The sequence below is a fragment of the Nesoenas mayeri genome (genome assembly GCF_963082525.1).
Source record: "Nesoenas mayeri genome assembly, chromosome: 12".
Lineage (NCBI taxonomy): Eukaryota > Metazoa > Chordata > Aves > Columbiformes > Columbidae > Nesoenas > Nesoenas mayeri.
Genome location: NC_137547.1, coordinates 14,596,347 through 14,623,534, shown reverse-complemented (window position 1 = coordinate 14,623,534; position 27,188 = coordinate 14,596,347). Strand labels below are relative to the sequence as shown.

At 45.8% G+C, this 27,188-nt stretch overlaps 1 protein-coding gene across 1 annotated transcript; it reads left to right on the top strand.

Annotated features, from left to right (window-relative positions):
* Window positions 1-1,214: 1,214 nt before the first annotated feature.
* Window positions 1,215-23,875, top strand: PSKH1 (protein serine kinase H1). The gene is made up of 2 exons (XM_080352264.1): window positions 1,215-2,633; window positions 22,890-23,875. The coding sequence occupies exons 1-2, from the start codon at window positions 1,689-1,691 to the stop codon at window positions 23,205-23,207; spliced, it is 1,263 nt and encodes a 420-aa protein (XP_080208390.1). The 5' UTR covers window positions 1,215-1,688; the 3' UTR covers window positions 23,208-23,875.
* The last annotated feature ends 3,313 nt before the right edge of the window (window positions 23,876-27,188 follow it).

Sequence of the window (27,188 nt, the reverse complement as noted above, 5' to 3'; positions counted from 1 at the left end):
GGGGAAAACTGGCTGTTTTGGGCCGGGTGATGAAAAACAATCAGAGTTTTGGAACCCCCTCTGGGCTGTTCCCGGCTCTGGCACAGCGGCCTGGAGTGCGGCAGCAGCCCGAGCGCCGGGGCTCCCCTTGGAAACCACCCACAGGCTTCCACTGCCCGTCAATACCAGGTGTATGTCAGGCATTAAGATGAACTTTAAACTTAATTGGTAAAACTAAAGAGATGGTGCTTCCAGGCCTCTTTTCCCCATTATGCTGTGTTGCCATAGGTGTGATCTCAAGGTTCCCATGTGTGAGTATTTCTTATGCTGATATATTCAAATTTCCCTACTGGCATCTCATAGGAAAGTGAAATTAAGTATTTTCAAGTCGTGAGATGTTTAATTGGTGATGAAGGGCCTGCTTGGCTTAGGGTGGATTAGTCAGGTGGCCTGGAGACACCCCCAAGTGTGGAGCTGTTCAGGGCCTGATGTTTTTGTAGAGGTGGAGGATGCTTCTGGATCAGCAGAGCTGAGGTGTTCCCTGCAGAACCATGGGATGCAACATGCAGCGGCACACGTTGAAGCATAAACCCAGTGTTACTTCTCAGCACTGCAGCTCAGGCTTTGTGTAAGGGTGGGACCTTTAACACAAGTGGTTCTCTTCATGTGGAATTACTCTAATAAATTATTGTTTGTAGATACTGTCATTCCATTTATCTGTTAACCGAATATGCTTTAAGGTACAATAACGCTGGCAAAAACTGTCCGTGTGAGGCATGAATACAGGAATAGCTATGGATTTGTTTGTTTGTTTTTGGCATGGTATTTCAATCTGAATGAACACCTAATTACAGGACAGCCCTTGGTGAAATTCAGATTTCAGTTAAGCTTTCTATGAAGTTGTTTTTCAGTTCTACTGCTTGTACCCTCGTATAAGTACGTCCCTTGTTTAAGCAGGTTTGTGTGTGGTTTGTGTGCTTGTCTTCATGGTACTACCAGGAGGTTTTACCTGAGAAGTTACTTTATTGATGTCTGATTTTGAAATTGAATCTTAACTTGGCTCTTGTTCTCTTTCCAGGTTGGATGTAGAGTCCAAACTTCTTGCAGGTGTCCCTCTAAAACATTTCTTGTTTGTCCACATCATTCTCCTGGTGGAAGACCAGCCGAGGTTCCCTTTCTGCTGTTAGTGCTGAACAGTTGCTTGGAGAGGTAGTGAATGAGTGAGGATATGCTCAGTGATGGTAACGTGTATGATTACGTTTCAGCTCTAATAGCTTTTCTGTAGCATTCTGTGAAGACTCAGGCACCATATGGATGGGCTCTGAGCCAAAGAGTAGAAACCTAAAACTGCTTGGCTGGCTGCCAGAGCATGTATAGACAGTTTCTCTGTCTCCCTGCCAACCCTATTATTTTAATCAGCACCTAAAGACTCGTCAAAGTGCAGCTAATTTGGTTCTACTGGAATACAGTGTGAGGAGCAAGAGCTCCCTTTGCTTTAGTCTGGAGCAGCTGGTGGGAATTCCACCTTGTACACCCAGCTCCATGTGGAAAAAAGAGAAGTGCTACTTGGTACCTGAAGATGCGAAAGAAAGCAAAGCAGAGTCAGGACGTTAAGAGATGTCAAAGCCCATCTTGATTTCTTAGGGACGTGGTTGTTGCTGACGCTGCCCTGGGAAAATGCCTTGACAGGGAATTAACACCAGTCAGTGATGGGCTGTGGGACAAGCAAAGTGCTTCCCGAGCCCCCCAAAGATGTGCAGCTGGACCTGGTCAAAAAAGTGGAACCTTACACAGGCCACAATGACATATATAAGCATTTCATCAAAGATGACTGTGGGACTATCATCAAAGCTGGCTCTCCCTCACCTCCGCGTCACGCGAACCCTTGTCCTGGCAACCACCTGCCTGCCCACGTGGACCAGCCTGAACCCCGCAAAAACAAAGTGGCTAAATACCGTGCCAAATTTGACCCCAGAGTGACGGCCAAGTACGACATTAAAGCTCTGATCGGGCGAGGGAGTTTTAGCCGCGTTGTGCGGGTGGAACACAAGGCCACGAAGCAGCCCTATGCAATCAAGATGATAGAGACCAAATACCGGGAGGGGAGGGAAGTGTGCGAGTCGGAGCTCAGTGTGCTACGGCGCGTTCGTCACACCAATATCATCCAGCTTATTGAGGTGTTTGAGACCCAGGACCGTGTGTACATGGTGATGGAATTAGCAACAGGAGGAGAACTGTTTGATAGAATCATCGCTAAAGGTTCCTTTACTGAGAGAGACGCTACACGTGTGCTGCAGATGGTGTTGGATGGTGTGAAGTACTTGCATACGTTGGGTATCACGCACCGGGACTTAAAACCAGAGAATCTGCTGTACTATCACCCAGGAACAGATTCCAAAATCATGATTACAGACTTTGGGCTGGCCAGTGCTCGGAAGAAGGGGGACGACTGCCTGATGAAAACCACATGTGGGACCCCAGAGTACATTGCTCCCGAGATCCTGGTCAGGAAGCCGTACACTAACTCTGTGGACATGTGGGCACTGGGTGTGATCTCGTACATTCTCCTGAGTGGCACTATGCCCTTTGAAGATGACAACCGCACACGCTTGTATCGGCAGATCCTGAAAGGAAAATACAGTTACTCAGGCGAGGTGAGTACGATGAAGGGTATGGTGAGGGGAAGGCAAAGAAGCAGCTCTGCCCAGGCGGGTCTTTGTGATGACCAGGAGCTGCCTGTCCTGTACCAGGTGGTAACTTTACCAGGGTTACAAAAAGAATAGCTGTGATTCTGGGTTTTTAAATCCTTTCCTGTTTTCTGTCTACTTTCCAAAACTGCTTCCAGTGCAGCATAGTGAGCTCCTTTAAAAAATGTGTGTGTAAAGAAAGAAGAGATCTCTTCCTGTAGAGCTGGGATGCTTCTGGGTATCAACCCGGGGAGACATCAGCTCTGGTGAACTGTGGTTTGACGCTTCGCTATTGAAACTCGTGCTAGGGCGAGTGTTTCAAGTGTAGTGTGTACGTACCTACTCTGATTTCTGGTACAAATCCAAGTGTAGTCTGTAAAACACCTGTGCTGAAAGACAAGATTATTGCAGACAAAGGGACGCTTACTTCTTAGATCTGGCAATGCGAGCGTCTCTGGAATTGACCTGCATTGTCTCTTGAGCTTAGTATGACAAAATTGAGAGTTGAGGGATAATTTTCTTAGGTAACTCTGGGAAGAGGAACCTTGGGTAGATTTTAGGCAGAAGATGGGTACCCCAGAGCCCCGTCACTCAGCAGAATGGTGGGTGCCAGGCTGGCACAGCTCCTGCTGCTTTGCTTCTGGTCACGGTGGGAGATCCCAGTTACCAGCACAGCTGCCGAGTGTCAGCATAACTTCACTGAGAATCACGCTAATAGAAAGTGGGAGTATCCATATTTGCAAGTTGTGTTTTCTGCTTGTATCCCTCACTGAAAATATTAAAAAATGAAGCTTTTATAACCTCTTCTTCTTTAATAAGAGAGGAGAGGTCTAGATTACTGAATGCCATGACTTTGTGCGATGAAGCCCACTGGGAGAGTGTTAATGAATGGCTAAGTTTATGATTCTGAAACAACAGTAATATAACTGTCAAAAAACCTGAATAAATTAATGATTGTTCTCGTGTTTTTAGATGTGACAGGTACGTTGGCATTTTAATGATGAACCGAAGGAGTATAAAATGTTATGTTTTTAAACATATTAGGCTGCTTAAGGATTGTGTTTAAAAAAAAAAAATTACTCTCTGAAGGATTTTCAGAGGTGTCGGTACATCTTTTATACTTTAAAGTCATCAGGCCAGCTTGTGTTAATAGTTGGAATATCCAAGTTAAATGAAACTGAGGAATAATTGCATTTGCATAGGAGGCCACAGAGGAGAGCACTGGAACAGGCTGCCCAGGGGGTTGTGGAGTCTCCTCTGGAGACATTCAAAACCTGCCTGGACATGTTCCTGTGTGACCTCACCTGGGTGTTCCTGCTCCAGCAGGGGGATTGCACTAGATGATCTTTTGAGGTCCCTTCCAATCCCAAACATACTGTGATACTGTGAGAGCCCACATTTGACACTCTAGTGAGTGTTGTTGATTCTTCCCGTGGCCACTTGTCAGTCCCCATTATGCAGAGGAGACACAAAACTCAGAAGTCATAAACCCCCAAATTTGGCACTTTCCAGACCGAGTGTTACTGCCTTCAGAACCTGCGGTGCTTGAGCAGTTTCCTGCTAGAAGTGTTTTATCAGCTGCTACCTTGAACTCCGAGCTTCAGCCGACTTTGGCAGCCTCTGCTGTTTTTGTTAACTTGCTGTGTTAATGTGATTTATTAACCAGTTGCAGAGTTTTAAGAATGCAATTGGGTTTTCCTAATGCAGAAATAGATTAATTACTAGCAACATGTTATATCTGCAGGGTCACACTGAAAGGCAAAGCCCTGGTTACTTAGTTTACCTTAGTTTACCACAGGCAGTGGATACATTAGATTATTTTTCTTACATGAAAAGGCAGTGTTCTCTGGGGTAATTTAATTTGATGTCCTCTGGTTCTTGTGCCAGAACTGAATTATTTTGAGAAGTTTTGTGACTTCATAGCAACTAGGGCCACTGGATGCTTGTAGGTTGTGTCCCCAAAGGTAGCACATGTGGCACACAGAAAGCATTAGATTTTATATTTTGAAAGTCACACTGCAGAAGCCTGAAGCATTTCACATACACAAATTTCGTAGTTCAGGAGCCTGTTAGGGATACAATGTGTGACATGAGTGATTGTTTTGGAAAGCTGTAGATGTTTTATTGCTTGGAAAGCAAATCTGCGTCAGCCAGTAGCCTGCATATTTTGCCTAGATGATTTGTCTTTTTCCAGAGCCAGGGAAAACGGATGCTTTAATTTACTGGTGTAATTAAGCCTATGCCCCTAGACTGCAGGCGAGTTTGACTGTAGTCAGATATTGGCAGGAGATGCATTAACAGGCTGCTTACTTTGTGAATGAATTCTTGGTGGAAACAATGTGATCCAGAGATTTTAGAGGTGCCTGGCATGTTTCCCCACAATCTTGTCAGCTTTCATAAAGCCATCTTCTGGACTTAAAAATGCTTCCAAATTTCCAGTGTTCACAGAAAATTGCTGTTCTTTTTTTGTGTTACACTCAAAGAAGTGGGAAGATGTCAGAAATGAGGCTGTTGATAAGTTTGTCAGACCAATGGATATGGTGGGAGCCGTACGTCCTGGTTTATTAGGAACAGAAATGGGCAGAATACTTGACACCGCTGCAGAAAGTGTCTATCTCAGATGCAGGAGCAGAGATTTCACAGGAATGACTGCTTTTCTTTTCTGTAATGTGAACTTTGAAGATCTGAAATGGAAGAGGAAATGTTAAAAGATGCCTGTGAAGTAAAGTGCCAAGAGCTGGCAGCTTGAGCTGGGCAGCTCAGACAAGTTTTGGTAGGAAAGGAGAGGACTGTCCTCCAAACCATGTTGCTGTGCTGTGTCACGCAGTGGCAGTGCCGTGAGTTTGCTGAGAATCGGCGCTGAGTCCCGCTTTTTAAAAGGTCTGGCCCCAAAACCTGGTCAGAGAGGACAAAGCTTTATTGAGAGAGGAATAAAAGCCAAGATGCACGCTGACCTGAGAAGTAGCTCCATCTTCTCGAAAAACAAGTGAGCTCATGTCCAGCTAATGTAATTGCTTTTCTGACTGGGACGTTCTTACCGCCGCTCTCCTGCTCCTGGAGTGTGAGGTCTGTTTGAAGAGGCCATTAGCAGATCGATAGGAGAGGTCTCCCATAATAGCTAATTCAGGGACTGCTGACGTCACTGCTCTGATTACCTCTTGTATCTCCTTCTGTACTTTCTGATCTGCTCGGCATAATGGGGAGGGCGAGGAACGAAGAAAAGCCGGCTTTGTAACTTGGCATGCTTTTTTCTGAGCATCTCTGAGTACGGGTTATGTGGGCTCTTGAGGCTGCATTTGATGTAGCCGGCTACAAGTCACTCTTTCGCTTGGTTTGTTTGACTCAATAAAAAGAAAATTTGATGCTATTTTAATATAAATCTTAGGGATAAAACTGATTTCTGGGGGTCTCTTTGTAGGTTGAAAAGTTGTCTGAGGAATAAAGCTGGAATTCCATTCACAGTATCCTTTGAATTTGAAAGTGCAGAAGTGAATATCAGAGCATTGTTACCCTGCTAAGACAGGCTTGCTCTGGTTCTGTTTCAAAGCTTGTCCTTCTCTTGAATACTGGTACTTTTATGTTGCTTTACACACCTGGGACATTTGCTGGAAGTGAAAGATAATAACTGTGGATAAATTGGGAAAGTGAGCTAGGGGTTGTTCTGGTTTTGATACCTGATCTGGGCAAATATTTTCCCCTTGTGGTCTGTTTTCCTGGTCGTAAAACAGAATCAGCTTTTTCTGCTCCGTTCACCGTGGGTGACGCTGGTGGGTGCCGGTGTGGAAACATCTCTTAATCAGCTTAAAACCAAAAAGCTTGTTGATCAATGTGACTTAAGGAGAGACGTGTTTGATATATGGAGGAACTTGGGCATTGCAGTCCTGTAGGAGCTCTGCAAGGGTCTCAGCAGCCATGTGGAGAGATGATCTGGTTTTGTGTGGCTTGCTTAGATTTTCCAGTGGTGTTTAATAAAGTTCCTCACCAAAGGCTCTAGAAGGAATTTTGCAACTCTAATGCGATTGTGGGCTTTGCATGGATCAGCAATTTGCTGAAGGTAAGCGTGAAATTGAAATACAGAGTTAGTTCCATGAGGAAGGAAAAAACAGTGAGGGCTGAAGGATCTGTTCCCTTCTGCCCAAAAGTGATCAAGGCAAAGTTTGCTAACAAAGCTGCATGATCTCTGATGATACTGAGTCCTTCAGATGGTGAAAACGAGGGCTGTGGACCTCCTGGATGCAGGCTGCTGTGGACCTTAGAAGTTTGCCTGCAAGGAGCAACTGGATAAATTCATGGAAGATAAATCAGTGGAGAGAATGATGCTGAAAAGTCACAAGTATGGCTAAAGAGGCCTCTAATCCACACATTTTTGAGGCTTGAGAGCATGGAGGGTGTTAATTGTAACATAGGGACTGTTTTCTTGGCCTTTCCCTCTGTATCTGCTCTTGGCTGATGTTGGGGGCACCACACTGGCCTAGCTGGATCTTTGGTCCAGTAACTTCCAGCCCTGTTCGAGGTGCTGGTCTTTCCTTCTCTCATTTCATCCCTCAGTTGGGGGCTTCATCCACTCCCAAGAGTTCTTGAGCTGAATATCAGGCAGCCTGCAGAGCAGATAGTGCTCCCAGCTTGTATGTGCAGCATCTGGGACACCTGGGGGTGTTCAGCCATCCCGTTGGACACTGATGGAGCAGGTACTGCATGTCTCGTGTGCTTTTGAGTTGTGCTTTGGTGACAGTGTTATTGTAACAGAGCATGAGAATCAGAAATCAATCCCAAGGCTTATCAACTCCCACGGGCTAATTTCATTTGCTGTATAATACTCCTTTGGAAAGGCTTGACATGTAAAAAGTGAGAAGGGTAAACATTTTCTATTAGACAGAAATGTTCTTGAACTCTTTAGTCACAACCCAGTGCTAGAGATCCCCTGTAGGTAGGCGAAAAAGCAGGCAGGGTATACAGACTGAGTGGTAATAAAAAGTGCATTTTGCAGATGATAAACTCAGTTTAAAATTCCCTTTCTCCTGCAGAATAGTTTGTTGTGTTGCTATTTTTTTTATTTTTGTCCTTGGGAGAAATGAGTCTGTCTTGACATTATACATCTATAAAGGAAAATGTGTTGTGAATTGCATTCTGCTTGTGACTCTGCCCGTCTCTGTTTGGTGACTCATCCAAATTTGAAGCATAAATGCAGAACCGATCTAGTCGTCCTGCCTGGCTGTCTTCTGCCTGGTGTCCTTAACATGATGATTTCATTCTTTGACAGCTCCCCTTGCTAGTTAGTGCTGCTGTTTAGAGTTCTGCTTGCTTACTTTCTTTGCACTCCCAGCAGCATCCCAAGGTTCTGTTTTCCCTGTTGCTTCCACTGGCAGATGCGCAAGGGTGATGGCAGGTTTACCTTAGCGCGGTACCCTGTGCTGCCTCATCCTCTCAGAGATGTTCCATGCAAAGCCACCACCTTCCTCTGGAAGTTCTCCATTTGCTCCGTGCCTGGGAGGGTCCAGATGCAGTGGGACCCTTCTCTCCTGCGGACCCCGGCCAGTCCCACTGACTGTGGTGTTGCCCTCCCTGGCTACACCAGTCGGTCATTAGATGCCTTTGAGGCTTTTGCAAGATGTGGTCATCACCTTGGCCTCTGATCTTCCTGCCAGAAGACAGAACAGATTTCAAACCAGAAGGGTGGCAATTTTTTTCAGTCTTTTCCCTGGAGTTTGAGCGTCCCAAGCTGTTGAAATGTAAAATAATGAGGAAAACAGGGAAGTTGAAGGCAAGGTTTTAAACCCCATTTGCGTGATTGTACAAGTCTCTGGGGCCATGTTTTAGCCTCCTTAGGGGAAGACAGACTTTTTTTCTTATAGCAGCTTCTATGTGTTTTTCCTCTGAGCCACATTAGATGGTAGAAGTGTTTTACAATAGTCCTGTTGTTAGAGAAATAGATGCATTTTTTTTTTTCTATTTTCCCACGTAAGGAAAAATTGTTTTTTATATAAGTTGCTGATCCCTTTGCCTGGAAAAAAAAAAAAAAAAAGAAAAAAATATCAATTTACAGAGGAATGTGCTTTTGCATTTCATACGGCTGTAAGAACATAGTGATTTTTGAGCAGAACTACAAGAGTGTTGGCGAGATGCGGTCAGATGACTCCCTGTTGAAAAGGGCACTATGCTCTGCTTTGAAGAGCTGAAGCACTTGAGCAGGATGAAAGTGTGCCTCTCCTAGCCTGGCACAAAACACCGAGGCCAGCCCTCTAAAGGTACTTCTCTTAGCTTCTGCTCTTTCTTTTCTTTTAATGCACCACTTGGTGGGTGTGAGGAGGGTGGATTTGTGTTGCTCCATCTGTATCTGAGAGCTGAAGTGTTTGTCCAGATCTCTCCTGCTGCAGGAATGGACATCTTAGGCTCTTGGAAACATGATAATTAAAACCTGGATCATCCTCCAACCTCCTGCATGTACCAGTGACCATGGTCCTGCAGAACTTTAGTGTGCTGTGTTAGAAAACACTATTTGCAGGTGAGGAAAGACCTTATCCAGTAAAAGGGCTTTGAAACCAATGTATGGATTTAAAAATCAATTCACCTTTACTTTGGATGCTTCTGGAGGTTTTTTTTTTTCAAAAAAAAAAAGAGGTTGTTTCCTCTGATGGAAATGGTGTGTCATGAGGCCCTTTCCCAAAATCATTCCTTTTGCTTTTTTACTTTTTTTTTTTGCTTTTTTACTATGTTCTTCATCTTAGGTTGCAAATCCGAGGGCAGAGTAAGCAAGGAGAGGGGTGATCTTTCTCTGCACACATCTTCCATTTCCATACAGCTACAGCCTGCAACACCCATTAAGAGCTGATATTTCACAGAATCGTGCGTGTCATCAGGTCAGTGAATTTCCTGAGCCAGTGGCTTGCGGCAGGCGTGTTGGCTGGGCTTTCCTGTAGTGTGGATTTGTGGTTTCTGCGGCTGGGAGCATCTATTGAAACAATGAGCTGGAGACACCACGTGCTTCACTCTGTGGCTGGTTTGTGCTGTAATGCTCGGATTTACTCCGGTGTGTCAAGTGGAGGAGCCTGGGGTGGAAACTCTGCCTAAGGAAACGAAGTGGGCAGTGGATCTCCATGGAGAAGGGGATGGTGATTCTTTTTTACCAGTAGTTTCATTCACAGCCCCTTGTCCCTGGAGCTATTCTCTGTACCAGTAACAGCTGCGCGTTCAAGGCAGGGTGAGAGGCAGCAGCTGAGCGTTTTGGTTATGATTTTGGGGTGAATGACTGGGTTTGGGAAAGTTGTGCACAGCGTATGACACATAATTATTGCAAGGATAGAGGAAGGCAGGAGTCACATCTGAGGGAAAGGAAGTTGTGATAATGCTATGATTTGATACATTGTATTTTCATTCCTGCATTGCTGGGCCCTATAAAATCCTGTTAATGGCAGAATAACATTTCTGCAGAATTAGGGATGTAGAGATAAAGGGACGTTGGTAGGGTAGAAGAAGAATATTAAGCTGCCTTTGTGCAGACTGTACATTATTAACAGAAGGGATTTGAACTATCAACTACCACTGATGTCTTTGACTCCTTTACAGTTCCCTAAAAATAGACTAAGCAGTTTCCTCTTTTACCTTTGGCTGGTTTAATCCTTTCTACCCGTGGCTCAGAGGTTTTCGCGATACCTTAGTGGAGTTATATTTTGAGTGGTGAGACATTCTGCTGCATGCTCGTTTCCTTAGGACCAAGGTTCAGCGAGTGAGAATATATGTTAATTCTGCAACGGAAAGAGCTGTGATCTGTAAGAAACCAACTCTTACCTGCTGGGAGGATGGTTTAAGCTCATCTGCACCCAGTGTTTCACTTGGGTTTGTAAATGAGCTTATGTTTCACTAAGGATGCAGGAGGACTGATGGCACCTTGCTGCCTTCTTGTATTTCCACCAGTGGGTGAGTTAGAAAAGTTGAGTTTCCTGCAAGACTGTGGGAGGGACAAAGAGTAACTGCTTAACTGCAGCTCTGTGGGCTTTGGGAGATGATCTCTGCAAACCTGGCCTGTTCTAAATACATCTTTCCCCTCTTCCCCTCCCTGTTGCTGGAGATGATCACCAAGGGGTGGGAGATGGTGCTTCTGAGTAAAGCTGGGTTTGAAGTTCAGCTGCTCCTGGAGTAATGTTGAGCTGGGCGTAACCCTTGAGTGGGGTGCAAGGGCTTGTCTGGTTCTGTCATTGCTGTGACACGTGGGAGTTTGTCACAGGTCGTGGGGTGAGTGGATGGGGGTAACATCTGAAACTGCTTCAGCTGCATTTGCTAGGCCTGGTCTACTGAAGACCTGAGGCTGGTATGGCTCCAGAAGATCGTATGGAAATACAAAACCAGAACAGCCATGTGACTCTAGAGACACAGGGAGTCCTGACTGGCACCCGTAAAACATTTTCAAAGTGAGTTTTCAGGTGGGTGCACTCTGGAGAAAGCTACAACATCTTCCTAGCTCCCAGTGAGCACCACACCGAGGTTTGGAAGAGCTGACACCTGGCCCTAGTTCCAGCTGCTGTCCCTATTGCAGGCTAAAAGCTAGTTTTAATTAATCAAAACTGAGCTCTGCAAAGAAGGGCTGTGAACACGCATCTTGTTGCACATCATTTTGTGGCCTGTAATTGACTCTGCCATACAGCGAGGCGGTTTGACCTGACCTGGTGTATTTGGAACAACCTGATGTTGAAAGGTGTCTCGAATTTCCTCTGACCAAAATTTGGGACTTCTCTAGCAGTTGCAGGGTGCTCCTGCCCTGGGATGAGACAAAGGAGGAGTTAACTTCATATAAGGCATAGGTAGGAAGTCAAGATTTGGATTTTGGATAGTTACGATCTCTTGGGGAGTTTCTGTTGGTGCTGAGCTGGAGGGTTAAAAATGTGCTTCCTGAGCCTGGCGTTTTTCTTGGTATTGTCTTTATCTAATCTCTGAAATCCCTAAATCTGATGAGACTGCAATTGAAGCTTTCAGGCTGGTAGACACAAGGGAGCTGGGTTTGTTGTTTTGAGCTGGCAGGGGTGGCTCAAACCAAGAGCCGTGCATCTGAGTCCCCTGGTTTGGAGCAGGAGCTTCAGGGCTGGTTCTGCTCCCTCCATTCTCCCCACCCTGCTGCTTCGCCCTCCTGCTGCCCCGAGCAAGTGCCCAGATAGAAATCCCAGGCATGTTTTCCAATACGTTTGTTATTTAAATGGATGCTTTTATGGATTTTCCTGAAAACTGAGCTTTTACTAATACACCAAATTAGTGTTGATTGGTGCAATGGGAGCCGTGCAGATGAGTCAAGGAGAGGCAGAATGTTCTGCTGGTGGCTGTTAAGAGATCCCTGCTGTTAATGCAGCATATGCCTGACTGCTGTGGACGTATGTGTGTCTATAGCTGTGAACTTCCATCAGCACGATACACCCTACGTGTCAAATACACCCTGTGTTTCAGACACTTTGAGTGATTAACTGAAGAATTTGATTTTTGTACCTAATGAAAGGTAGAACCGAGCTGTCTGAGAAGGACAGTATTTGTGTGTTTTCTACCTTTGTCCGTGTCTGAAGAATAATTTCTAAGGGATTCTTTCACACTGTGATCATTTTGAGAATGGATATGTAGCTCAGATGTAGAAAAGGTTTCTCATTATACCTGGGATGACTCAAAAGACTTTATATACTGTTATATCACATGCTGATAGGAATGCCTGAGTTACAGTTTCTTATCCCTTTCCACTTAGTCCTTCATTATTTTTTGTTTGCTTTTAGCTTTACAAGCTTCGGGAATTCTTAGTGACATTCTTAAGCTACCTTTTTGCTCAAGAGGCTGATTTTGAAAAGATTAGGAAAACTAGCTTGGCTCTTGGATGAGAATGTAAAATAATTTAATGACATGCTCATCTTCCAAAATTTATAGGAGTTCCTGTACCTCTGGTGTTTGGCACAGGGGCCCGGCAAGGCTGGATCTGGCTTTGGAGGTATCTTTAGCTGGTTCATGGAAGTGTTCCATGGTCTCTGAAAAAACCCTGTTTGGAAATGTGTGGTAGCGCTTGGCAGCCTTGCTTTGGAAACCTTCCGTGTGCGCTGAACGCGTGCCAAGCACGTGGAGCTCCTGAATAGCTGTTATGGGTTAATCCCGTGAATAAGTGTGATAAGCCGTACTTAACAAACGGAGATGGTGAATTAAGCACATCTTCAGGCAAAGGAGAGGCAGGATTTGAAGTATTCCTTGTGTTCTGAAGCAGGGAGCCTTCTCCTCTCCCTGCCTCACCGTCCTCTACATCAGCTGGTATCTGCAGTGGCGATGGGCGAGAAGTACTTTGAGAGAGGGGCTTTGGCACTGGGAGAAACTGTGCTTCCCCACTTCAGTGCTGCAGATCATTTTGTCCTCAGCTGCCCTTCATGCTGAGCAAAACTTCTTTGCCTAGAAGCTCGGAAAATCATGTTATCCAGTCTTTCTGGGGGCAGAAGCCAGCAGGCGGATTCTGCAAGTACAGCACTTCAACATCTGCCACAGGTGAAGCGGAGGGAGCACGGGGACCAAATCTTGGATATCCCCAAACCTAGTGTGTTAGAATTGGTGTTTACTTACCAGTGGCTCATCAACAAAGCGGGATGTGAAGTGAGAATGGTTCTCTAGATGTTGAAAGAGGTCCAGTGGTATTTGGGGCTGTATTGATTAACCCAGCTGAGAGAGGGGAGGGTATGTTCATTATATTTGCAGATGACATTGAATTGGTGAAAGGGCTGCAAAGTGTGTTGAATTCTAGGTGGCCCTAACAAATCTGAGCAATTAATAGCAGGTGCGAATTTTTTAAAAATGAGAATAAGTTTATGCACAAAAACAGGTGAAAAATGGAAAATGGTGTTGGCTTCTCAGAAAAGGATCTGCCTATGAATCACAAATTATTATGTGAGAATGCAATATCACACTGGTGGAAAAAGACAAACATACTGAGGTGTTTGAACAGAGAGATGGGCTGCGTGTGGTGTAATCCTGCTGTGTTTGGTGGTTGGTGCAGCTTGCCAAACTGAAGCTCCGACACTTCTGGGCGGTGGACTTCAAAAACACCGCAGGCCAAGCAGAGAGACTGAGCAGAAGATCAGCAAAAACAATGAGTCAAAAAACCACTGTCTCCAGAAGACCGAAACTTTTTTGACTGGCATAAAGAAGGTGTTGTCATAGTTTGCAAATATGCACAAGGCTGTTCTGAAGAGGAAAAGGAATAATCTCTTTTCCAGGTGATGGCAAACAGGAGCCTTAAATTGCACTTAGATTCACATTGGGCTTTTTACAACACTTTATTAGTGTCTCCTGAAAAAAATATCTACCAGGAGGATTGCTGAAGCTGTTTTGAAGAGCAAGTTAGGCAGCCAGGAGTGATGCATCTGTGGTGGATCCTCAGGGACTGTGGGATGGATTGGACAATCCCTGGATGTTCCCTGCAGTGCTGTTTTTACCCTGATTTCCCAAGGAAACAAGGTTTATGGAACTGTGCCATCAGTCTTTTAGTCTCCCACAATTGACTTCTAAGGTCAACTTCAGCCACATCAGAGCAATGTGGAGAATTCAAAGGCCTAAAGTTCTGTGAATTTTATAAAAGTCAGTGGCTCAGTAGGAGAGAGAGCTAAATTCACATCCTTGCTGCAGGAAAGGTAGTTAAATATCAGCCCAGATTTATCCAGAGAGCTGATTGGCACGTGTTTATTTCTGAACCATTCATGGCATGGTTGACCCTGTGAAGCGTGTGGGCTGGAGCTCGGGCAGTGGAGTGTGTGGGAAGGAGGGATTTGCTGCTGCCATGCACAGGAGGTGACAGTACTGACTGGGGACAGGGAGGAGAACACTGGGATCATAGAAACCTTGGTTACAGGAGATGTTTGGGGATCTCTAATCCCATTCAGTTTGAGATGGGGCTGTTGCTAATATGAGAACCAGTTGGCTGTGACTTTGTCTTCCTGGGTCTTAAAAAGCTTCAAAGGTGGAGATCGCCCACCTCCCTGGTCACCACTTCCAGGGCTGCACCACCCTTGCCAGTGATTTTTGGCTTGATATTTTTTTTTTTCCCTCTTTCCTCCCCCAATTATTTCCTGATACAAACCTTCTAAGGTGCAGCTTCTCCCTGTTTGCTCTTGTATCATTTGTGTGACTCTGTAATCCTTGTAACTACTTTCAAATAGATGTAGTCTGCTATTAGGTTGCCCTTAGACTTCTCTTTGCCTCCTCTTCTCAAAGGCCGTGTGCCACAGAGCCCAGGCCAGCTTGGCAGCCCTCCCCTGGATCTTCTCCAAATCCTTCTGGAACTGGGGCATGGCCGGGCTCAGCAGTGGTGAGTGTGATTCCACATAGCAAACCGAAAACTTTTGATCTTCTTTTTGGAAAAAAATATGGTGTAGGAAAGGACAGAGTAGGATATAATAGAAAAAAAAAAAGAGATCACATCAGTATAAGGTAGTAGCTGCGGAATGGGGTATGTGTAAGGTGGAGATGTTTGAGTTGTCCTTGCATCTTGAGTGTTTCATTCCTGTTTGTGTGCAGTTTGGTGCAGTTTCAATGATATATTGTTGTTCAGCAGGATCTGTGTCTCCTTCACTGAACAGTTTGGGTGCTGAAAGAGGCTGAGAAGATATTAGAGAGAAATGTGGCAGGGTGGGATCCTTGCCTACCCAAACCAGTGCTTTCTGGGAAAGAAATTAGGTTGGACCATACTGGCCTAACTTGGGCAGCACTTAAGTATTTAAACCTGGGCTTTTAGGACATGCTGGGACAGAAGGGGCATTGCACCTCCTCTGACCTGTGCCTGATTCTGATTAAAATGGACAGGGTGACTATAGGGAAGAAAGGCAAGTGAGGCAGGTGCTGCTGTTCTGCTGGAGCCTGGGCAGTGCTGGTGTCTCCAACACACTCCTCACCACGTCCTGCCCTTGGTGCTTGGCCTCGAGGGGGTTACAGGAGCCTCTGTGCTGGCCCGAGCAGCCGAGGAGAGCTGGTGCCGTCTGGAGAGCAGAGCACGGTTGGGCTAACAACTAAGACTGTCTTGGGATTTACTCCCCCTTTTTCGTTCTCCTGTAAGCACCCAGGGCTTGTGCATCGACAGCTTGAAGCCTGCAGGAGGGGGATTGTGTATGCAGAAGGTTATAAGCTTATCTGTTCATCCCCCCTGCTGCACTAATCGGTGTGATAAAAGATATTCTTCCTCCCTGGGGAAGATGTTTCCTCCCTATTGGGGCCACCATTTCGTAGTTAAACTGTTACTCTGAATTGGTACGCTGAAACACGTTAGCTTCAGTTCCAGTTCTCAGCCAATACATCTCTTAGGATAACAATTCAGAATGAGAGAACATAATTCAGATCAAATTTGAGTTTTCCTTTTGAGGAAAGCACTGAAGATGTCAGGATACTCAGGTGTTATGAACAGACTGGGAAGGGTATTTCCCAGTTTAGCTACTGCAAATACTGTTGTGACCTGGTGCTGTAACAAACACCTTTGGAAATTTCTGACTGTTTCCCCTCTTTGCCTTTTTGATGTCAGTCTCTAGCAATCTGTACTTGCTGATCTTGTCTTTTCACCTATACTCTTCTGAGTCCAGGTCTCTTGACCCTGAGCTTTCTCAATATACAGTTTCTCAGCCAAGGTGCTGGTTAGAGTCCCCTATGTTTAACTGTAACTTGCGGATACATCTTTAAGAGATGGATGTGAGGCGATCCAAACTAAAATGTGGTTTTACCCCATTTTAACATGCCAGTTATCTCCCTAGGCATTACGGTTAGAAGAGCCATCCCTGGCTGTAGAGAAAAGCTCTGTGTTTATTGTTTTGGTAGCTGCTGTAATTTTACTACATGATTCTAGCTGAATACTCAGTGCTTGTACAGGGAGAATCGGCTGGCTATTTCCATTCGAAAAGCTGGGTTATAGGAGTTCACAGCACCAGATGGCCACGCATACTTATAACGTTGTGGATTATTAAAGGGCTGTTGTATTTTCCTCTTTCATCTTTCCTTTATTCCTCCTCCCCACATCAACAAATTAATGCGGGGTGCTTGGGAATCTGTCCTGCGCAGACTTTAGCACATTATATCTTTTTGTTGGAAACTTTTTGTTCCAGCCCTTTTGAACCACTTGGTTTTGATCGCCTCTTTTGCAACTGCTCGTGGGGCTGAACACTGCCCAGGACTGCGCAACCTCTGTTACTGGAGCCCCAGCGCTGTCCAGGCTGGTTCAGCATGTGATGTCTCAGAGTTGCTGTCCCCAGCCTGCTCCAAAAGATTGGAAAGTTGACGCTTTGTTTTCTGAAGTCATGCGGGAACCTCCTAAATTAGACACAACTACCATGTTAGTGTGACTATGCGAAAGATGCCCTGCAAAGAATACTTGGGCACCTCAAATTAATTTATTTTTAAGAACTAACAGCATGTCATTTGTCTACCACCAAAGACATCTGAATTTTAAAATGCAGCTACTCTGAAAAATGACAGAAGATGGAGAGATGTGCCTTGCCTGCAACACCATACAAATGTATTAGATTGAGTCATTTTTGGAGGGAAAAAAAAAAGCCTTTGCTGTTCATATTTGTGATACCTGGGTGCCATCTGTGTCAGATTGACTTTCTTGTTAATGATTTTTAGTGGTCAGATGTCTTCAATGGAATTGCGAACAGCAGCAGTTGGTGAATATAGGGTGGAGATGTATATATAGGGACGTACACAATTCCCAGCAGTGTCTATAGGATAAAGGGCAGCTGTTGCAAGCTCTGCATCCCACACAGGTCTGAAGGCAAGAAAAGCTCATTATGATGTATATCATCAACATACAGAACGAACTCCTTTATGTTAGAAGTTCTGCCTGCCCAGGTCAGGGTGGTCTTTGCAACTTGTTGGATTTGTATCCGCATGGCTTCTTCTCACAGGGGGGTGTGTATCTGGGAGAAGATGCGCTGCTGACATCTAGAGACTTCTGATTAAAGAAAAACATACTTGTGGGGGGAAAGTAACTTAGAAACATAAATACAATAGAAATATTCAGAGGAACTAGTGTCCAGCAGGAAAATGGATCAGAAACACCTTCACCATGTATTTTAAGGTAAAAACAAGTAAAAAGACTGCATAAAATGTTCGTCTTCATAGTGTGTTTGCAGTGCAGGCTTTGGTGACTGCCTGCCAGCAGCATGCGTTCCCATTGCCGGCAGAGTAAAATTTGGGGACTCTGCCCTGGTACCTGAAGCCAGCCCTGATCACTGCTGTGCGTGTGCGTGCTGGCTCCCACCCCTACCGGGGTTTGCTTTTGTTAGGCGAGAAGACTCCTGTTGGTAACACAGGTCAGCGTTTTATTTCAGACGCGCACACCAGGAGCTCGCCGCGGCGTGCGCCCCGTTCCCGCTCGCTTCAGCTGTCAGCGAAACACGGGGGCTACTTGTTCGAGCCGGAGAACAACATGGTGGTTGTTCCCCCCATGCCGGTGTGGATGGCGCCTCAATAGCTTTTATACCGATGTGAATAAAAAGCGGAGGTGGTGATGGATTTAATCACAGAGAGCCCGGTGCTGCATGCAGTCCCTTTTGCCTAAGGGACACTCATAGGAGGATCTCTTGCTTTTCCCTCCTCCTCCTCCAGACTCAGAGCCTGAGTCTGAATAAAACACAGCACACTTGAGAGCTCTTTAAAGCTTTGTGAGTGAGGCTGCTTTCTCCTGGGTTTGTTATCTAGCAGAGATGAAATTGCAGGTTGGCGATGTGCCGTGTGTTTTAATGCAGCTTAGAAGTTCAGGAGATGCTTTGTAGGAAACGCTGGTGCACCTGGAAGCGGCAGCCGACATTCCTGAGGGGCCAGAGCTACAAATCTGCACGGCCAGAGTTTCTCCTGTTAAGGCTGTAAGACAAGACTGTGGCAGTGGCTTCGTACTTGGTTCAAGTGCTGCTAATTCTGGCCTTTGCGCCTGTTGCTCACTTGAGTTGATGTAGCTGCTTCTGCAGCCACCTGGTGAGGTCACAACAGAGAGGAATTTGTCCCTGCAGCAGCGGGGTTAAAGGCAAGGGTATCTGATGGGGTTTAGCTGATGTGATGTTTCATGGTCCTCTGGATGGAGCCATTCTCTGTTTCTCCTTGGCGAATCTCCTCTAGATCCCTCCAGCCCTGTCATGTCGAGTGCACCTCGTGTCCTGCGCTCGTGTCCTCCTTGCGGTTCCCCACACACACCAGTGTCGACCTTCCTCAGCTCTTACACAAACTCCAGCTGCTGCCTTGCAATATTAATTGGGAGGGTTCCTGAGGTTTTGCTGAGTTAAAACTGCCATATTGCCAACTGAAGCAAGGTGTCTGGAGACTGGATACATTTCTCCACGAACTGGGGTTGAAAATTGCAAAATTCATTCCTCTCAGTGCTTCAGCAGAATGTATCCTTACCTATTTTTAAAGAAAAGGCTTCGGAGAAATAAAACCAAAGATGTGTTTGGTGCAGCAGGTGAGACCTCCAGCTGTGTAAACAGATCAATGAAGTGATTTGTGTTTGCTGACCAGAAGAAAATCCTAATTGCAAGTGCTCCATATTCAGTGTTTGTGGTGAAACTAGAGTAATTGGAATAATGAGAAATCCAATTTACTTTTGTTTGGAGTTTATTCTACTTCAGGTTTCATTAAACCAGACTGGTGCAGTGCACAGACCTTGCAAGGCTTGGGCTGGTAGTGTATTTGCTGTTTCTAGGTCTTCAAACTGATGTGTTCTTCATGGATTTCTTAAAATTCTAAATCATTTGCCATCTTTTAATATGACTTGAAATGATTGAATTAATATTTTTCTTGGTGTTTAGAGGCTTGTTTCACCTCCCAGAATCTCTTGCTTCATGTTGCACCGTTGACTGAACTTTGAACGTATCTGGACGGCAAAATGGCTCTTGGATTGCCTCTGGTTCCAGACCTGTGCAGTTACTGACACCTGCAAGAGGAAATAAATAATGCTTTCCTGAATGTCCTGGGGATGTATTTCCAAGAAAAGCATTGCTGTGTCAGCCCTCAAGTATTTTTCATTTAAATGCATCTCTTGCTTCTCTTTGGATTTAGGTGAAAACGAGAGGATGGAGATCCTGGCATGGTTGTATCTCTGTGAGGAACAATATTCAGAAGGGTAAAGGATTTTAGATAGCTGGGGAGAAATACTGCAGGAAAAACAATAAGGCTGGAGTTGTGTGAATGTGTTTTCTTCATTTGAGTGAGACAAAAGCTGTTTCAAGGCATCTAAGTCATCTTGATTGCTGGTAACAGTAATGAAGACAGTAGTAAAGAGTTCTTAGAGAGTTATTGCAAGGAGAGTAAAATTGTCACCAGCATTTAATAGCACTTTGAGTTATAATCGGTAAATTAGATAGACATATTGTTAGCTTAGGTGTCTCATTTGGAGAGCGGAAAATGAGTCCTCTGCGAAGAAAACTGAATGGGGTGAGCTCTGTGTCTGCGAGGAGGAGGGAAGAAGTGGTGGGAGGTTAATCGGGTGGGATTTCAACTGTGTGAATAGCTGATAACTTAAATGACTCAAAAAAAGCTACAGAAAATAGTTCTTTAAAAGCTTTCGAAGGCAAGCCTGGTAAACTTAGGGGCAAAATCTCCAACTGCCAACAGAGACTAAACCCTGCAAGTTGGTTCCCTTTGCTGCTATTTAACAAAGGAAGCTCCTTATCCAGAAGTCTGGTAGGAAATCCATAGGCTTGAAACGTGATTTATATCTCCCTATGGCAGAGGCAGGTTTGACTCTCTGGTTCTAATATTATAAATAACATAAAGCTGAGCTCTTCGAAGCATCCCTAGTTCTGCAAAAAACCCCAGTGTGTTCAATTGCAGTTATTGTGATTTTTACTACATTTCAAAAGATTTTTTGCTATTTCAATTATCTTCTTTTTAAACAAACATTTTAATGAGTCTCTGATCAAAGATTGTCCGTGTTCTATTCTAACAAGCATCTGTTCTTTTCTTACCATTCCTTGTCAAGATGTGTTTCATCAGCTAAGAAGTGATTTAAGGCAGGTCATGACAAACTAATTGTATTTGAAAGCAGGAGACAGAAAAGCTTGAATTGTGGGAAATGTTTTTTAACTGATTTTGTTGAGGAAACGCAGAGGGGAGCGGATCGTGGATGTGATTTCAAAGCGCAGAGGTGGTGTCTGGTCCCCTGGAGAAGGCTGTGCTTCCTTCCCGAGCACTCTGGCTCTAAATACTCCCATTTCTATCCTGAATACCTTCAGGAACATTTATATTTTTTTATCCATGTGCAGGTATTTTCTTTATATCAAGTGATTCATATCGTTTTCACTCTCTTCTCTTGCACAGTTGCTGCTGGTGATCATATATCCCCCTTTAGCTAAGCTGAGCAAGCCAGACTGATTTAGTCATTGCTTGTAAAGTAAGACTTTCTGAACTCTGACCATCCTGGCAGCTGGTTCCTTAACTCAAGCTGGAGTTCACCCTTCCTGGCCGTACCACAGGCTGTCCAGGGCCAGGAGCGGTGCTGGAACGCTCAGAACGTTACATTAGAAAAGGCCCCTGTGGATTAGCTCTCTCGCTGGTGCCTTTCAGTCCTTCGAAAGAGAAAATTGCTTTTGGTAGCCATAAATTGCAGGCCTCAAAAAAATCAGGACATACCTTTTTTTAGACCTTTTGTACAAGAAAAGGGCGTTAGATCTGACTGCGCAGTTGGTGGACCCCAAATTTTAAAATAGCTGGGTTCTTTTCTTCCTCACCAAATGAAAAGAGGAATAAGACACAGAATAGCAGCCTTTTTCTTTTTTAGCCTCACAGTTGACACCTGTGGGTTTGTGCATGGCCTGAATTATTGTATCAAAACATTCACTCTATTGCATGAGTGTACTCAGGCATTTTTTAGTGCTGCTTGGGACGTGGTCTCCATGTATTTGAAAAATTCAGCATTGATGGTTTCAGGATGGGTGAGACCTCACAGTGGATTTTGCTGTGGTTTTCTTCCCAGCTTTGTCCACAGCCCAACCTCCAGTCATGCTCAAGGAAATGTTCTCACTCCTCATGTTACTGCAAATACGATATTTTGTCAGAAATGACACAATTCCAGTGTGCATGGCTTTAGGTGTTTGTCTCATAGGTTATTGTGGCTATACTTTGGTGTATGGGGGGGATGTAGGAGGAATTCATTATAGGAGTAAATTAATTAATTTGGGCTTGTTTCTTTAAAACTAGTGTTTTGTAAAATAAATAAATAAAATTCCTCCTTCTTTCTTTGGTAAGCGTTCCTGAAAATTCCTTATCTAACATTTATATATATTTAGAATGTTTTATGGGGTTGTTTCCAGCCAGGCTGAGCTGGCTGTTCCAGGATTGACCCAGTAGCAACATCTCCCAGATTTCCACATCAGAGTGAGACCAAGCACCACAGCCAAAAAACCTTCCTAGGCTTGGCTTCAGGATTGATGCAGAGATTGATCCTTGTAGATGTGTGCCCTAAGATGAAGAGTCAGAAGATCCAGGGGTCTGGTGTCAGGACCCATCCCCTGGGAGTGACATGACCCGATTTGAGCAGTGGTGGCTTCATGGGGTACAAAGCACTTGGACTGAGGAGGGTCTTCAGCAGGATACAGTCACTGTTTGTCACAGGTGTATGGGTCTGGAAGACAAGGTGAGAAGATGAGGTGGGAGGACTCAGGGCCAGCACCTGGAGCAGGACATAGGTCCAGGAGCCTGTGTGTGTCCGTGGAGCAGTTGATGCAGCGAGTGTGTGACCAAGGGTGTGACTGCTGGTGGAGCTGGAGCCAGACAAGGGAGTGAAGGGACCTGGATGCTGGGGATGTCTCTGTGTGTCTCTTAAGGACAAGGGTGGGACCACAGGAGGATCTGGGGACCAGGGAAGTCCCAGCCAGCTGCTGGAGAGATGGTTGAGTCTGGGGGTTGACTGAGATCACATATATGTGTGTGCACACGCATATGTAGGGGTCTGTAGGCATGAGGCACCTGGGAAGACTGGGATCCAGGCTCCCCTGCTGGATGGATCTGTGCTGCACCTATGTACATATAGACATTTCCCACTAATTCAGCCTCTCCCTCTAACAGTTTCTTGAAGTAATTGTGTCTCCTTCTCCTTGGGCAGACGCTGTTGGTTACAACTTGGAAGATTTGAGGATGAAAGAGAGAGTGGAAGAAGCTGAATGCCCTGAAGCACCTTTTGGGGATGGGAGGAATGAATTAATCAGCAAAGCTGTGCCGGGACGGTTCATTCTAATTATCTCTTTCGTGTTTCAGCCATGGCCCAGTGTGTCCAACCTGGCCAAGGATTTCATTGATCGTCTGCTCACAGTGGACCCCAGTGACAGGATGACAGCCCTTCAGGCCCTGAAGCACCCGTGGGTGGTCAGCATGGCAGCCTCGTCCTCCATGAAGAACCTACACCGTTCCATCTCACAAAACCTTCTCAAGAGAGCGTCTTCCCGCTGCCAGAGCACCAAGTCTGCGCAGTCCACCCGCTCCAGCCGCTCCACCAAATCCAACAAATCACGGCGGGTTCGGGAGCGGGAGCTGCGGGAGCTCAACCTGCGCTACCAGCAGCAGTACACTGGCTGAGCGCCGGCTGGGACCTGCCGGGTGGCTTTCCCAATGTCTTCTCTGCGGTGTAGGAACATCCAGGTTCCTCCCTCCCTCGAGGTGTCCCCCCCAATCCATGAGGAGGTGTGCCCCCCTGTGCAGAGGAAAGGGAACCTCGTGGTGGCCATCACACCCTGCGAGCTATGCCACAGGAAACGGGGGAGCACTTGTGGGCTCAGAGCGCAGTTCAGAGCCTCAAGTCATACACAAATTAAGGAGCCACGTGGGGAGAAGAGCTCTTTCTGTAGCCCAGGAGCTTGGTTGCTCATAGTTATTTATTAATTCCAGAGTGTTAAGTTTCTCTCATTTGCATATGAAAAAAAAAGAAATCACTTTATGTGTATGTACATCTACGTATGTGTGTGCAATACACGTGTGGGTGTGTATATGTATTTTAAAATTACATATACACAAATTTTGAGCTGGTTTAGTCAGACCGTGGTCCCTTTGCAGTGAAGGAGGTATGAGTCACATGCAGTTAGAAGTAGGATAGCTCTGACTCACTGGCGTGCTGCCCACCAGCTCCTCATCTCTGTACAGCTCCGAGGAGATGCCAGACAGCAGTTTTCCGTGACAACTGGGAAGCTGCGAGGTTTCCCCCGAGGGCTGCCATCCGCTTGGTGACGTCAAGGATTTACTCAAGCTGTGCGAGAGCTGCCCTGCAAATTGGCAACACAGAATGAAGTGCTGTGAGCTCCGAGCTGGAGTTTGGTTCCTTTGATCTGGATGGGGTGGGTGCTCCTGAGGGAGGGGTGGGAAGAGGATCATGGTCCTGTATAATTTAATGGTATGCAAAGGGTTGTCTTTAGCAAGGCAGGATTTTTAGAGGTTCTGTGCTGTCCCCCTTGAATTGTCCTTCCCCTGTTTGCAGCAAGACCAGTGCCTACCATGCAGGGTTTGTTGTTGCTGTGACCTGGCCCTGTCATGCCTGTGACCAGGCACATCTTGTGCCCTTCACACTAGTGTTACCGATCGTGTTGCTTCACTAAAACTTTGGTGGTTCCAGGTATTGCTCCTTGTCTACAGGTTTTTGTGGGGCTCCTCTGCTTTGTGTGCCTGTTCTGGCCCAGTCTTGCTGTCCCTGCTCTGGGATGGTGAAGTGGTGGTGGGAGCTGTTGGGATGGCCACAAATGACTCCATAGCATCGGGGTAGGGGCTTGAGCAGCAGAGATCCAATCCTGGAGAGTCAGCAGAGATAATACCCTAGAAGCAGTGCAGAAAAACTTTAGAGCTGTTAGGTGTGACTTAAATCCAACAGGAAAAAGCTGCCTTTCAGGTCTTCTTGTGCTGGATGGGTGATGTGGGGGCCTCTTGTGAAGAACCTCTCAGGTGAGGTGTGCGCTGTAGAGCTGAGGTTTGTGCAAGCTTGCTGAGACATCTTCCCAGCTGGTCTGAGCAGCAGAGTGGGGGCTGTTGGCACAATCTCAGGGTGGATTTGGCTTCTTGTGATAGCAGAGCCAAGATCTGCAGTGACGGCGAATGCTGCTCTTTGAAGCTTTTCAGACAAAGCCGTACGGTTTGCTTCACGCTGGGTACTTGGGAAGTGCTGGCATAGCTCCGGGCTGGAAACGCAGGCTCTGCCAGCTCAGTGGGCTGGCGAGCGTGGCCTTTCCGCCCAGGATTGATGTCTGTGCTGCTGTGTTTCAGTGCCAGCAAGGTTTTAAGTGGTTGGTCACATCTCCAGGGAGCTGTAACTGTACTGGCCGCAGCCCCTCCTGGTCAGCAAACAGCAAAGCAGGGCAGCTGCAGTGGGAGAAGAGTTTTCTGTGCTAAGGAGTTGAGGGGGAAGTAATTTCTAGGGGTGTGCTTCCCACCCCGAGGCTGGGCCAGGCCATGACTGCTGTGAGCACAGCCCGGTGCACCCAGGCGTGCGGTGGGAATGTGGCAGAGGAACCTGAGGGCAGCCCCTATGTTGCAGGGGTGAATTCTAAATCCTTGGCATGGTTTTGCATATTTGAAAACTCCAAATCGTTTGCAGGCTGCCCTTTCTCTGAGTGGCCGTCCTACCATATCATAGAATCATTTTGATTGGAAAAGACCTTTAAGATTTAGTCCAACCGTTAACCCAACCCAGTCAAGTCCTTCTCTAAACCATGTCCCTAAGAACCTCATCTGCACATCTCTTAAACCCCTCTGGGAATGGTGCCTCCACCACTGCCCTGGGCAGACTGTTCCAATGCCCAGCAATGCTTTCTGTGAAGAAATTTTTCCTAATATCCAATCTAAACCTGCCCTGGTACAACTCAAGGCTGTTTCCTCTCATCCTGTCGCTTGTTACTTGCCCAACACTCTCCATGCTACAACCTCCACATGGTCTTTCTTCCGTCAACATTAATGAATGCCACAGAATTACCAAAAATTGTTCTTTTCAACTCTGTGGACTGCAAAACAAAAGTTTCTTCCACTTCTTTTGCTTTCTCATGTCATTTTCTGTGGTTCTTTACCATGAACCATAAACCAGGTGGGATTTCTGTCAAAACAGGCAGCTCCATAAGCAATTCAGTGCCCCTTGTATTACTGCCAACAGCTCTCCAAAAGCTGCAATGACTAAGACAAGAATCGACTGGAACTTTGTTCTTCCCTTGTATGTTACACACTGGCAGGATGCTTTCTCAAAGGGCTCCTGGTTTTGAGCCATTATTCATAGAGTCTCCTGCATATGTGGAGCATCGCACCCAGATGCTGTGATCTCTTTTACCTCCTGGTTCTTCCATGGCCCTCCCCAGATTATCTGGTGTGTTTATCCTCAAAACAGGTGGTTTTGCCTGTGCAAGGAGGTCAAACTGATTAACTGAGCCAAGACCTGTAGAACTGAGACCCTTCCCTTTAACCACTAGACCATCACAATGTGCAGGAGTGTAGGTGTCTGCCCAGCCTGTTCCTTCGTGCCTTCTCCTGTGGTGGGGGTGGATGAAGGTGGAGAGGAGGTCAGGATGGTGAGCTCTGGTCTGACCAGGCTCGTTTCTCCACCTTCACAAAGCAGAGCAAGAATCTTCTCATCTGTGACAATTTTTGCTTTGCTGCTCTTTTCAGCAATTACGTTTTCACCCACAAAAGCTAACTCATAGTGTGTTTGGGGTGGAATATGTTTTGGGAAGCGAGATGTTGCTGTGTATGTTCTCCTAACAGTGTAATTTTCTGTGATGATGCTCTAATGGCTGGGCAGTGAATTGGCAGAAGGGAGGATCCTTCACACTCATGGGCGATGCTGGATAGCTGCTACGAGAGAATTGCACCAAAGAGGATCACTTAAGACCCATAAGGGGCCTTGGCTTTTCTAGAAAAATAACTGAAAAATCAATGTTAACATGAGGAACATCTTTTATAGGCTTCCCTTCCATCATTTGATTGTGACTCTCCTGGCTCAATCCCTCTTCTTTTTCTAAATTCAGTGTTTGCAGGAACTCTTACACCCAGAACAATAACGTGTGGGCAGAGGGGAGACGAGCAGAGCTCCGACCGAGTGTCCCTTGGAGTCCTCAGTGATCTTCCTATTTTCACTCTGTCTGAAAAACTGTGATGTCCAAACACTACACTGCAAGAACAATTCCTCAGGTGCTTTTACCCTTGCAATGGGGGCACGTTTTCAGCTGGGTCTGCTGGGAGGGGAACAGGCAAAGTGCTGTAATTTTGAGCCGTAGTTTAGGTGCCTTCAATCTGTCCTCTAAGAAGCTCTTCACTGTGAATTATCTTGATCATCTGTCTTCATATATATTCCACAGGAGTATGTCAGTGCTCAGTTTATCGTAAGTCTCAGGAGTTTACACTTTTCAAGTGTGCCTTGTTTGGGGATTTTAGAAGCTAAAATACCCAGATTTCTTTTTTTCCCTGCTCTTTTGTTTAATTTTTTAAATCCCCTTCTGTGGCTCTTCATGGTGGTTCTTAATTCAGCTCGTGGGGTTTTTTGGAAGGTTTCTGCTGATACTGAATTAGCCAGGAGAATGCAGGTAACAAATGCAT

Coding starts and splice junctions, on each gene's coding strand:
- PSKH1 (XM_080352264.1), top strand. CDS start 1,689: ATGGGCTGTGGGACAAGCAAAGTGCTTCCCGAGCCCCCCAAAGATGTG. Junction 2,634..22,889: donor AATACAGTTACTCAGGCGAG/GTGAGTACGATG, acceptor TTCGTGTTTCAG/CCATGGCCCAGTGTGTCCAA.